Raw genomic sequence first — 12,979 nt, 5'->3', positions numbered from 1 at the left:
GTCCATGAGTGTGGACACTCAGATTCAGCCTTTGCTCAATCAGAACTTTCAAACTCTGGTGCCCTCTAGTGGTCATTTAGAAAACTGCAGCTGTGCCTGTGGACTTGCTCACCTATGATGACTCACAAATACATTAAATCCAAGGCAACTTCTAATTGAACATTCAAGCCTCAGTAACTACCTTCTGAGAAAAAGAGCAGACAGAGTACTGGATAAAATAACGTTATGGTTATGGTTATGGTTACGGTATTTAACAGATGCTTTTGTCCAAAGCGCCATACCAATAACAACAATACAATAGGTAAATTTAACAGTAAACAAACTAAAAGGTTGGTAAGACTACACCAAGGAGAACAGCAATAATAAAACAACAATGTCAATTCAATCAATAGCCTAATGAAAATAAATAAATACTATAATATACAAACCATAAAGCATAAGAAATGCTTAATAAACTAAGTGCATGTTGAACAGATATGCCTTTAGACCCCTCTTGAAAGATCCAAAACTATCACAGGGACGGAGAGCACTGGGCAACTCATTCCACCACAAAGGAACCACTGAGGAAAAGAGTTTTGAATTTGACCTAGCGTTTATGGCTGGTCGAAACAACAGACGCTCATCAGAAGACCGCAGAGGACGGTTACAGTCCCTGACAAAAGTCTTGTCACCCCTTTAGATTTTTTTTTTTAAAACCACGAATGAAGTGGATTACTGTTACTGTTCAAACGAGCTATTTGATAGCCTAATCCACTGCACAAAAAAAGAAAATAGCAACTTGTTCTATTTCTACTCTAACAGATGAATATCGTAGCAAATTTATTTCACTCATGAAATGAACGTAGAATGTGGCCTGTTGCGCAAAGTCATTTATTAGGTAGCTTATCTGCATCTCCGTTAACCGAAAGCTAGTTTTCATCTCCATTGTTGACGTGAAATACTGTATGTCTCCATAGTGTCAGTGAAGTGGTAACATTATGCAGTTGCAGGTAGCCAGTGTTCACGTCACGGGAGTCAGAAAGAAGCTACCAAGACGGGCCCTGCTCTGTTTCTGTCCCTCCCAAACTGCGCTAAAATTGTGTAGGCTATTTAACAGCCAGAATTAAAAAAAATGCCTGGGGGAGGCCCTTGTATGATCCACAGTACCTCTTACAAAATAGGCCTACTCCAACGTCCATCTAGCTCTTGTGAAGTATGAACTTCTACAACACTGCCTACAGCAGTCAGTAACAGCATAATGTGACTTAATGGCCTGTGTGATTGGGATGTGGATTGCTCATTTATTATGAGTAGGCCTATAGGCTATGGTATGGCTATGATATGGTATTCTCTCCGATATAATAAATACAACACATTGGGTTTGGCAAGAAATTTGGCAATACTACTTTCACACAAGTGATGGCACCCCTGCTTGGAGACAGAGGATTGTCCGTTTTGCTTTTAAGGATTTCATCTGCAATGGGAAAAAATGGAACGACATGTAGGCTATGTTTACTTTAGTGCTGGACTTAGACTCGACTTGACTTGGCAAGTCCCTCCACTCGGCGGCCATTTGACAACGCTTTTTGGGCACTCATCGGGCATCCATAAGGCTTCACCACACCAATCTTGCTCCAGCGGCGAAATCACAACACATGATTGGCACGATGTCTTCACAACACACCATATGATTGGCTCAATGTATTCACATCACACCACATGATTGGCTCAATGTATTCACATGTCGACGTTTTGCCGAGGAAGGGGTGGGATATGTGTAGACAACGGCCATATTGGCGTGACAAACTAGCCCCATACATTTCTATCGAGTATTTTTGAGTGCTGTGTCTCCACATTAGAAAGTCTCTGTCAATAGGGACTCGACTCGGACTCGACGTGGATCAATAGTGACTCGACTCGGACTTGACTTGGATTTTTTTTTTAATGACTTGGACTTGACTCGGACTTGAACATTGGGGACTCGAACCTGGACTCGGACTCGAGGCATAGTGACTTGACTACAACACTGATGTTTGCATGATTTTGCAATTGAGGCTACATGCTCAGAGAAGTTAAGTCGGTCATCAATTACGACGCCTAAGTTACAGTATGTGCCGATCTAGTTTGGGTCAGTGAAGATGAGTCAAGCTGGATGTCAATCTGTTGGGGAATAGCTGTTTTAGCAGGAAACACCAGAAGCTCAGTTTTTGAGAGATTAAGCTGAAGGTGCTGATATTTCATCCAGACTCAAATATCCTTAAGGCATGCAGAAATCCTATGGGAAACGAGTCCTCAGGTGGGAAAGATAGGTAAAGTTGAGTGTCGTCCAAATAGTAATGATAGTCAAATCCATGGGAGCTTTATTCCTTACACCCCTACCGGCACCGATCATGTTAAACATGTTAGTGCCGGTAGGGGTGTAAGGAATAAAGACACCTCTTCCTAAATATTGTAGGGGTTGGGGTTACAACTGAGTTTACAAATCACGCGCAGACGCAAACGCATCTTGATGCGTTGTAAGACAAGAGCCCAATTAAAAAAACTTGTCTGATCCAGCAACGATTGTGTGAATGCAGGCCCTATGCATTTAGCCTATTTAAACAGCGGAAGCTAAATTTTGGCGCGGATGCAACGCGAACAGAATGCTTGCGCTGGAATAGCCTCCCTGTCTGTGTAACTACAGATGTGTCTGAAATGTCAGCTGGAATGTGAGCCCGGCGAGGAGAGATGCTTATTGATGTCACAGGTGGGCTAGTTGAAACGTTCAACTTCTGTCAGAAAAAGACGTTGAGATTGGTGTAGCAACGTAGCATAGGCTGAACAGAAATATAGACATAACAAGTTCATTTGATGAAGAATACGTGCAGTTTGAGCCATCTAGATCGAAAAGGTGAAGCAAATAGGCATACTTTTTCAGTATAGCAAAGGCTAATGTGAATAACTAAATAGTTGATTTAAATGCTCCTAAACTGGGCTGGTGCGTTTTGTCGAGTTCAGAGACAAAAACAGTGTTTGACATGGTAATGCCATCTTTTAAGAAACGCTCAGTGGCCTGACACACTATCACAATGCCACAATCTGTAAGTAGCCTAGCTGCAGGTTAAAACATTTCAAACCAATTTTACAAATTAAAGCCTACCCTACCCTACCCAAGTTTATTTATTACCTGGTTTGGTCCAACAAATATTCAGACTTATTCTAATAGTTCTAAGTGTCCTTTAGGCCTATGCAATGTCTGATAACTTCAGGCACAAAGAAATAAAGAAAGAAAGAAAGAAAACTCATGTAGATTACTGAGGAGGATAGGAGGGCCAGGCTGAAGCATGTTGCCAAACAGCGCAAGTGGGCCCCTTCACACTTAGGCCCAAGCCAAAAAGAAGAAATAATAAGTATTTTTGTGTAAAAATTAGTCATTTTGTAGTTTGTTTTCTTCATACATCTCTGGTTTTAGGCAACTTCATACTCCATGGAAGCTATGCACTATTGGCAACAATGTCACTCGCGCCTGTTTTGCTATGAAACGGCCATTTCCCACTTTGCGCGCCCTTCTCACCTTTTTCACCCCTGACCCGTTTTCATGCCTGATCATAATCAGGGAGGTTTTTCCTTATAGCTACTCTTTGTTGCATTCACTTATCCACCAGTATGGATATGCATACTTACATACTTAGCATACTTTCAAAGGTACTGTGCAGGGCTTGACTAAACCACATGTCCTGCCCAGCTGGTTGTGGATAGTCTGAAAATAAACGAAAGACTGTGTCATCTAACAACACATGAACACAAAGATGGAGCCATGATGATTCTTTCAGTGTACTGTTTACTTTGATTTTAGTGTCCTTCAAAGCTTTGCTTACTGTACAAAGGTGGATTTGAGAGGCATTGACGCATTTAAACTCCTCTCTTTCGAGTTATGGGAGGTACGTAGCTGATTGGTCAAAAGTCACCTGCTCTACGAGTGCAAGGTTCACTCGGTTGATGTTTTAACATGATTTCCATCTACTGTGCCGGCTGACTGATTCAAACCCCATCTGAATCCTCCCTGAATAGCCGTGGCCCATTTCAGCCTCTAGCCCACGGAGCTCCCACTGGCGGCGACATTCACGTCTATGGAGTTGACGCTCAAGACATCAATTGTCTAAACTTCAGTGTCAACACGCGTCACATGCCACCAGTGGGCTTTGCTCCATTAAAATAATGGAGTTCTAAACTTTGGCGTCACTTGACACACGTTAGACACCACGAGTGGACATTAGCCTTTAGAAATCATGGCATTAGTGGATAACCACTGTGAAGATACTGAATGCAATCCTCAATATTCTAGAACACTGTTTTAATAGAATGAGCCTATGTTAGCTGTGTGACCGTTTGCATGTGGGGGGTAATGGGTTTAATTGAACCACACTGTGGTGCCCTTCATCAGGGCCAGGGGTTTGGAGTGAGGGAAGACTGAAATGTGCAAGTTGTAATGTCCATTTTAAAAGACCAGTTTTTTAAGTAAAAAAAAGGATAATGTTTATTCACAAAAAAATAGATGTTTTTTAAGGTGTGACCATGACCCAGACCTCGGTGCGTGAGTTGCATCTGATGTGGGTGTCCCCCAACCCCGTCTGTGTGGTCCGGCGGGCACCAAGAGATGCCTGTCAGATGGGCGGCCACCCAGGTGCAGCGGACGCTAAGTGTCACCAGCTATCTGATGAGCCAAGTCACGCTGCTGCCCATGAAAACAGTCACCAGTCATGCACCTGTTCCTGTGTGTGTGTGTGTGTGTGTGAGTGTGTGTTTACATGCACTATTCTTGCCCTTTTGTCTATGTAGGAATTTGACTGAGAAATAACATCTCAAAGTGAGATATGTAGGCGATTCAGCTCTGTTCCACACTCTCACACGTTTCCTCTGCTATCACCCAAAGAAAATATGACCTGTAAAGATGAGATGATCCCAAACACTGACATGACACACCAATCTTAATCTTTACCGCTGCAAATGTTAGGATCTCTTATCCCTCTGATGAAAGCCACAATACAACACCAATACCAAAAACGCTGGGACGCTGTGTAAAATGTGAATAAAAACAGAGTGCTATGATTTACAAATCATGTTAACCCTATATTTAATTGAGAATAGTTCAAAGACAACACATCAACTGTTGAAGGAGAAACATTGTATTGTTTTTTGGAACATCTCACAATAGCCTCTGTAATAAAAAGAGCTTCTCTGGGATGCTCTTTTTAATGGTGTCAGTTAACCTAATTAGTTGTAAGATGTTCTTTATCATGCTTGTATTTTCAATTTGTTGATATGTTGTCTATGTTCTTTTAGCAGCTAAATATGAGTTTACGAGTTACTAACTGGATGTCATAGAAACTCCGTAAATTGAGCACCGATGAGACTGAAGTTATAATTTTTGGAAAAAAAGGAGCAAATACTCAAGACTGCTGCTCTACTGGGCACAAAAGGTTTTAAGGCAGCAGACACAGTGAAAAATCATCTGTCATCAATGACAGTGACCTAAGTTTCAGTAGTCACATGAAGGCAATCACAAAATCAGCATTTTATCATTTCAAAAATATCGCAAAACTAAAAAACTTCATATCACCAGGAGATCAAGAAATACTTATTCATGCCTTCATTTCAAGCAGGGTGGAATATTGTAATGGTCTCTTTACAGGCCTCCCCAAAAAACAATTGCAATTGCAATTGCAGCTGCAAGGTTACTGACTAGAACTAAGACAGATCACATTGCACCAGTTTTAAAATTACTACACTGGCTGCTTGTGACCTACATCATTGATTTTAAAACTCTTCTGTTTGTTTTTAAATCACTTAATGGCCAAGGACCTCTGTATTTAGCCGATATGGTCAAAAAGCATAGTCCCTCTAGAGCTCTTAGATCGGTGGAACAACAGCAATTAGTTCAACCCACTGTCCGCACGAAGCAGGGTGAAGCAGCTTTCAGCTGCTATGTGGCCCGTCTATGGAACCGCCTCCCTCTAGAGTCTATCAAGACCTCTCCCACAATCTCCATTTTTAAATCCAGATTAAAAACCAAACTATTTGCAGATGCCTTTCACTAACCCACTTTTGCACCCATGTTCTGTATTTTGTATTTTAATACTTGCACTTGTTTTAATTATACCTCCTGCAAACCGTCCCTATTTTTTTAATTATTTATTATTATTGCTTTGTTTCGTTTTAATTACTTTAGTTATGTTAATATGTGCCATTTTTTCATGATTTGTTAAGCACATTGGGTGCTTAACAAATCAAACAAAACTTGCCTTGCCTTGCCTTGCCTTACGAGATTTGCTGATTATCACATTCTGTTTTTATTTGCATTTTACACAACTTTTTTGGAATTGGGGTTGTAGAAGTAGGACACCTGTACCTTTCTAATCTGTGTCTCTAGTCTTATTAAAGGTGCAGTTGTGATTATAATCCAGTGCCGTCTTTGTCAAATTTAGCAAATTGCTCCTAATAGTCCTAATAATACCTGGTAACTGTTTGTTCAATTTATGCTCAACAAACTCAGGAAGTCTGCACAACGCTTCAGGATCAGGGAGGGGTGTGTGTTGATTGGCTCTTGAGCTCATAAGCTACCACCTTTCACCAGAATAATGGACCTCACCTTTATGGTCTCTCCTTCCTCTCTCCACTCTCCCTCCTTCTGTCTCCTAGGGTGATGTGGGGTATCCTGGCTATCAAGGTCTTCCTGGAATAATGGGTTACCCAGGAAATGAAGGCTCTTCAGGACCAAGAGGCCCTAAGGTATTTTTATATTTGTCTGTGTGTGTGTGTGTGTGTGTGTGTGTGTGTGTGTGAGAGAGAGAGAGAGAGAGAGAGAGAGAGAGCAAACAATGTGCTCTCATATATAGTTCAAACTGAAATTACACCTGAAGTCCAAAACTTTTCCATGATGACACAATCCCATTCAGTGCACACATAGGGTGTGAGTTTGACAGCGTATTTTGCCAACAGTGCATGTGCACTGTGTCCATAGCGAAGTCAGACACAAAGTGGGCTGCGTCAGGCCGAAGTTAAAAAAGTAGATAAATAGATCAGAATTTAACACTGGTTGTATGTGATTCACCGGAGAGGTCTCGGCCATTGCAGAGTCCCCACCTTGCTAGCTTCCCGCCACCTACAACCTTGCCGAACTCAGGCACATGATATTAGATGGCTCTGTGGTAAACATGGTAATGCATGAGGAGGTTAACAAACACAGTTCTAAAGGGCCATTCACACCAATGTTACGGCCGGCTCGTTTACTGACCGCAACATAAAGGGAAATGGACAACAAAGTTCCAATTTATAATTTATTAAGATTAAGCAACAATAGTAATACCAAACATGATGTGTCTAGGGGGAAGATGAGTGTTGGCGTGCGTGTATGTATGAATGCAATGTCAGCATCAGTATGTAAGATGACTAAATGGTAGACAAAAGACAGAAAGATTAGAGAGAGAGGAGAGAAAGAGTAAAGTGCCAGTGCAGAGAGAAAGTCAAAATGGTGCCTGCAAGAGAGAAGAAAAGTGCCTAAAGGGGAGGAGAGGAGAACTCTTTATATAACCACACCCTGATGCAGGTGTACACAATTCATAATTGACCTAATCAGGCCCTACCTGCCCGTGCACTGACAAGGAGAGGCCTGAAGGGGCACAGGGGGTCGTAATACCAAGAACAATAACTATAATGATAACGACAAAGGAGTATTGTTCTAGCTAATATGAATAACAACGTCCACACATAAACTATAACCATCACGACATGAGAACAATACATGAAGAACGATATACTTGTAGTTCAAGTATATCGTTGAGATGAGATGAGACTTTCCTTATCATTGGTCAGTGTGGCATTGGAGTCCTGTTTACAATTACAGTACACATGTGAGAGTATATGCTATTAACATCATTTGTATCTGATTGAGTACCATATATGGCACAGTTGTGCTGTTGTCCTGTTTACATCTCTTCACATTTGACTACCTGGTAGTTTTTTTACAGAGCTTTCTCTCCTTTAGGGGGAAAGGGGTTACCCTGGATTCCCTGGACCCAAAGGATCACGGGTATGGTGTCTCTGTTAGTGTGTTTGTGTGTCTGTACCTTTGTGTACATACTGTATTTACGTTGGGCACCTTTGAATGTCTTTTGAATGTATGCATGTATTTTGGTCTTTCAGTATGTGTCATGGTGTTGCCATGCACATATAGTTTGTGTGTCTTATGTAAGTGTCAGTGTTTTGTGTGCATGTGTTCATAATGTCTTTGCCATGCTGACTCCAGGGTCTGTCAGGAAAGCCAGGATTCTCAGGACCACCGGGACAACCAGTGAGGCTCTTTCAAATCTAACTCATGCATGCGAGAGGCTGGGACTGTGTTCATATACTGTACACTATCGGTCAAAAGTTTGCGGTCACTAAGACATTTCCATCCACTCCATTATAGACAGAATACTAGCTGAGATCAATTGCATTGTTTTTTTTTTTTTTATCAGGGCAGCAGTGTCCACTCCATGCTTACATAATTCCAAAAGGGTTCTCAACTGTTGTAGAAAGAAATGTCTGATCTTTAATGCAATATCTACATTGCGCATTATCAGCAACCATTCATCCAATGTTCCAAAGGCACATTCTGTTTACTAATCTGATATAATTTTAAAAGGCTAACTGAGAAAACATTGGATAACCTTTTGCAATTATTTCAGCACTTGTAATCTGAAAATTGCCGCCCTGTTTTAAAAAAAAAAACAATGCAACTGATATCAGGTGGTATTCTGTATATAATGGGTGGAATGGAAATTTCTAAGTGACGCCAAACTTTTGACTGGTAGTGTATGCCTTACTGACAGTGTGTGCTTGCATGTTTCTTATACCATACATGCAGCTGGTGATTAATGAGGTTCATTTTGAACATATTAGCATCCTTGGTTCCTACATTGTTTTAGGGTATCCCTGGAAATGAGGGGCCAATGGGACAACAAGGTATCCCAGGATGCAACGGCACTAAGGTACTTTAGAGTAAACAAATGCTCTATCTCACACACATACAGACACATACAGACACACACACACATACACACACACACACACACACACACACACACACACACACACACACACACACACACACACACACACATACGTACATCATTATGTTTATGGTGTGATATGATACCTCTACAAAACTATTCATTCTTAAGTGTAAACCTGTTTTATGTCTAATCTAACTGAACTAATTTTTAGGGTGACAGGGGATTCCCAGGACCGCCCGGGCTTCCCGGAAGAGACGGATTTCCAGTAGGTGCACACATGACCAGTAGACTTGCTGACATCACACAGACTCTTTCTCATTCTCATCCTGTGCTCATCCTCTCCTCTCTTTCTCATAGGGTCAGCCAGGACTACCAGGAATGAAGGTTTGTGTTCGTTTTGTGTGTGTGTGTGTGTGTGTGTGTGTGTGTGTATGTGTGTATGTGTGTGTGATGCGCAACATGGCGGCAAGAACAAATGTCAGTTCTCCAGCGTGCATGTACGTACACGTGGATGGATCAGCATCAGTGCATGTATATAATGTATATTGTTGATCCACAGGGTGACACATACTACTCTGACTACCCACTAGAAGTGAAAGGACGGCGGGGCTTTCCTGGACGAGATGGAGAGCCAGTGAGAATCTCTCTCTCTCTCTCTCTCTCTCTCTCTCTCTCTCTCTCTCTCTCTCTCTCTCTCTCACTCTCTCACACACACACACACACACACACACACACACACACACACACACACACACACACACACACACACACACACACACACAGGTTCACATTCCTTTGCTCCTAATAACAGCATCACTACAGACTATACAGACATGCCAGCTGTATGGTGCACGTTACACTGATAGACAGGATGTCAGCATGTCATTCATTTAAACAGGAAGTCAAAATCCCATTGGCTGTATATGGGTACTGATTTACTAGTTTACTTTGGGCGATGCACACATTGCATGTTTTTGAGGTATCATATCTAAGCACGTTACTGTTTGTTTTAAGCAGAAGTGAGTGTCTGATTGATTGTTTCAGAATTAAGTGTCTGATTGGTTGTTTCAGAATTGAGAATCTGATTGGTTGTTTCAGGGTGCGCCAGGGTCAGCAGGACCACCAGGGCCCCCAGGGCCAATGGGTCCCCTTGGAAACCCTGTGAGTTCTCTTTCCCTCCGTCTTCCAAAATACAGTATTTGATCTGATTTATCTCTTCTCACTAGTAATGTGTGTCTCTCCATTTGTTTTCCACCTTGATGCTCTTCTCTCTATATCTCCCCACCCTTCCAATGCTGTGCAGGGGAAACCTGGTTTTCCAGGGCTACCTGGTGAGAAGGTAACTCCATTCTCTGTATTCCTGTCTGATTGTGTGTGTGTGTGTGTGTGTGTGTGTGTGTGTGTGTGTGTGTGTGTGTGTGTGTGTGTATACACAAATGTGTGTGTTTAAATCTGACATCCATCTGACAAGAGTCGTGTCATTTCCAGGGTCTGGAGGGCCGCAGCACTGGGACTCCTGGACGGAAAGGTGAAAAGGTCAGTTCTGTTTCTCTCTGGTCTTCTGGGAAAATGGCCTCCACACAAATGAACTTAATCTGAGTAAACCTGTGTCATTTTTCTTCAGTCACATACGACATAGTAACTCACACTACAGTATATGCTTCAATTGGTCACACCGCACCCTTGCAACTTTGGGCTGGAGGGCCAACGGCCTCAGAGACAGAAAGTCTCGCAGCCTTAGCTTGCTACCTCGTGATGTAACAAATTGCTTTATTGCACTACACACATACAGTACACGCCAGGCACCGGCTAGAGTTTCTCAGACATTTGTCGTGGCAGAGCCAGCGAAAAGAAGCAGAAAGTGAGTAAACTGTTGTCGGAGGAACAGGAAAAGAGGAAAACGGCAGACTGACCGATTGAGGAGTGTCGTAAATCATATACTCTGAAGCTGTAGAGGGAGCTCTGCAGAGAAACCTGTGAGCAAAAACGTGAGAAAACAGCGAAGAAATGGCCAAACGGCAAAGTTTCTCTTTAAATATGTTCTCCGTCCACACAGCACGTTTTCAATCTCCAAATCTTGTCCGCACGAGACACGACAGTAAGGGGGACTCCTGAAGTGTGGATCACATGACCATTCACAAGAATCACATATGCATCCTATACCTGCATGTCAGGTCATCATATTGATTCATATATGCGTCCCATACCTGCATGTCATAGTGGAAGTGAAGGGCTGCAATCACCCAGTCCAAGCTGTTGGAGTTATATATTTTGGAGTGGGGGGGCTTTTAATGTCTTTAATTGGATAGGACAGTGAAATAAGTGACAGGAAGCGAGTGGGTGGGATCAGGAAATGACCCGAGTCGGACTGTGGTATAGGTGTAGCCAGTTTCCAATGTAACTTTCAATCCATCAAAAGGAACTAAGCTCCATTGCATGAGATCTGTAGCATGGTAGTGTAAGGTTCTGGTCATTCTGTACATGATGTGTCCAGTGTAAATTTGCTCTGTGTTCAATGTTCCTCCTCAGGGTAATCACGGACCTCCTGGTACACCTGGTGTGAAAGGTGTGAAGCTCTATGCTTCAGGGCCTAAAGAGCTAAAGGTAATACACACAAACACACACACACACACACACACACACACACACACACACACACACACACACACACACACACAAATGTACACACACACACACACACACACACACACACACACACACACACACACACACTTATTCAGAAGTTCACAACATTGATTGTTCACAGGGAGAACCAGGAGATATTGGGCCACAAGGTTACCCAGGACGGCCTGTAAGTACGCTTTCTTAATTTATTTGATGTTAGATGTCCCTTTTGCTGTGATAGCACAGTTAGCACACTTCTGTAATAACATTACCGTGTGTGTTAACTCGTCCACGCCCATAACACCTCACTCCTATAGGGCCACCTCTCTCTGTTGCAGCATCTCTCCGGGGTTAAACACCTCATATCACACCTCTGTCGCAGCATCTCTCCTGGGTTAAACACCTCATATCACACCTCTGTTGCATCATCTCTCCTGGGTTAAACACCTCCTATCACACCTCTGTTGCATCATCTCTCCTGGGTTAAACACCTCATATCACACCTCTGTTGCATCATCTCTCCTGGGTTAAACACCTCCTATCACACCTCTGTTGCATCATCTCTCCTGGGTTAAACACTTCATATCACACCTCTGTTGATATTTGCCTTACCTTTGGCTCTCTGACGGGCCCTCTTCTGTTTTTCTTCAGCTCTCTGCAGTTATAATACTTTTCGTTAATAACACCTGTACTCCATTGTCATATGCATCAAAACCCTCTTTCAGTTAATAACACCTTTACTCCATTGTCATATGCATCAAAATCCTCTCATGTCATAATATTTCCCTACTCTTATACTATCTCAACTCTGTTATAAAAGCATCTCTGTCTACAAGCTAACATCCAATATTTAAGCACTCATTTTTTGTTATGTCTCTGTGCTTTTATGAGACAATAATTATATTATGTATATTATATGTGTGTTACCTTACGTTATGTAAGGAATAATGTATAGAACGCTGGTCATTATTGGGAAAATAAGTCCTGACAGGGCGAACTGGACCCCAACGTGCCAGCAGAATAGTGTGGTAATAGTGGTAATAGTGTGGTTTTATGTTTTATTTATTTTGTTTGTTTCGGAAACTATGGATTATGTTTTATAATATAAAAACGATATTATTAAATGCCACTTTGGACAACATTGTGCTAAATTAGTAAATGTAAAATGTAAATGTATTTCTGCCCCTGCAGGGGTTCCAGGGAGACCCTGGATATCAGGGCGTTAAAGGAGACCAAGGAGAACCTGGCGCTCCGGTAATGACATAGTACCACGCATACAAACACACACACACACACACACACACACACACACACACACACACACACACACACACACACACACA

At 42.2% G+C, this 12,979-nt stretch overlaps 1 protein-coding gene across 2 annotated transcripts in view; it reads left to right on the top strand.

The window, feature by feature from the left end:
* Window positions 1-12,979, top strand: part of col4a3 (collagen, type IV, alpha 3) — a 53,407-nt gene that overhangs the window by 16,398 nt on the left and 24,030 nt on the right. For both annotated transcript variants that reach the window (XM_048263848.1, XM_048263849.1), the window contains exons 3-15: window positions 6,658-6,747; window positions 8,003-8,047; window positions 8,264-8,308; window positions 8,925-8,987; window positions 9,223-9,276; window positions 9,369-9,395; window positions 9,571-9,645; window positions 10,110-10,172; window positions 10,315-10,350; window positions 10,500-10,547; window positions 11,541-11,615; window positions 11,779-11,823; window positions 12,828-12,890. In XM_048263848.1, the coding sequence (XP_048119805.1) occupies window positions 6,658-6,747; window positions 8,003-8,047; window positions 8,264-8,308; window positions 8,925-8,987; window positions 9,223-9,276; window positions 9,369-9,395; window positions 9,571-9,645; window positions 10,110-10,172; window positions 10,315-10,350; window positions 10,500-10,547; window positions 11,541-11,615; window positions 11,779-11,823; window positions 12,828-12,890 (729 nt within the window). The remainder of the gene's footprint in view (window positions 1-6,657; window positions 6,748-8,002; window positions 8,048-8,263; window positions 8,309-8,924; window positions 8,988-9,222; window positions 9,277-9,368; window positions 9,396-9,570; window positions 9,646-10,109; window positions 10,173-10,314; window positions 10,351-10,499; window positions 10,548-11,540; window positions 11,616-11,778; window positions 11,824-12,827; window positions 12,891-12,979) is intronic.

The sequence above is a fragment of the Alosa alosa genome, chromosome 15 (genome assembly GCF_017589495.1).
Source record: "Alosa alosa isolate M-15738 ecotype Scorff River chromosome 15, AALO_Geno_1.1, whole genome shotgun sequence".
Lineage (NCBI taxonomy): Eukaryota > Metazoa > Chordata > Actinopteri > Clupeiformes > Clupeidae > Alosa > Alosa alosa.
Note: the sequence above shows the minus strand (reverse complement) of the source record. Positions and strands in the feature narration are given on the sequence as shown.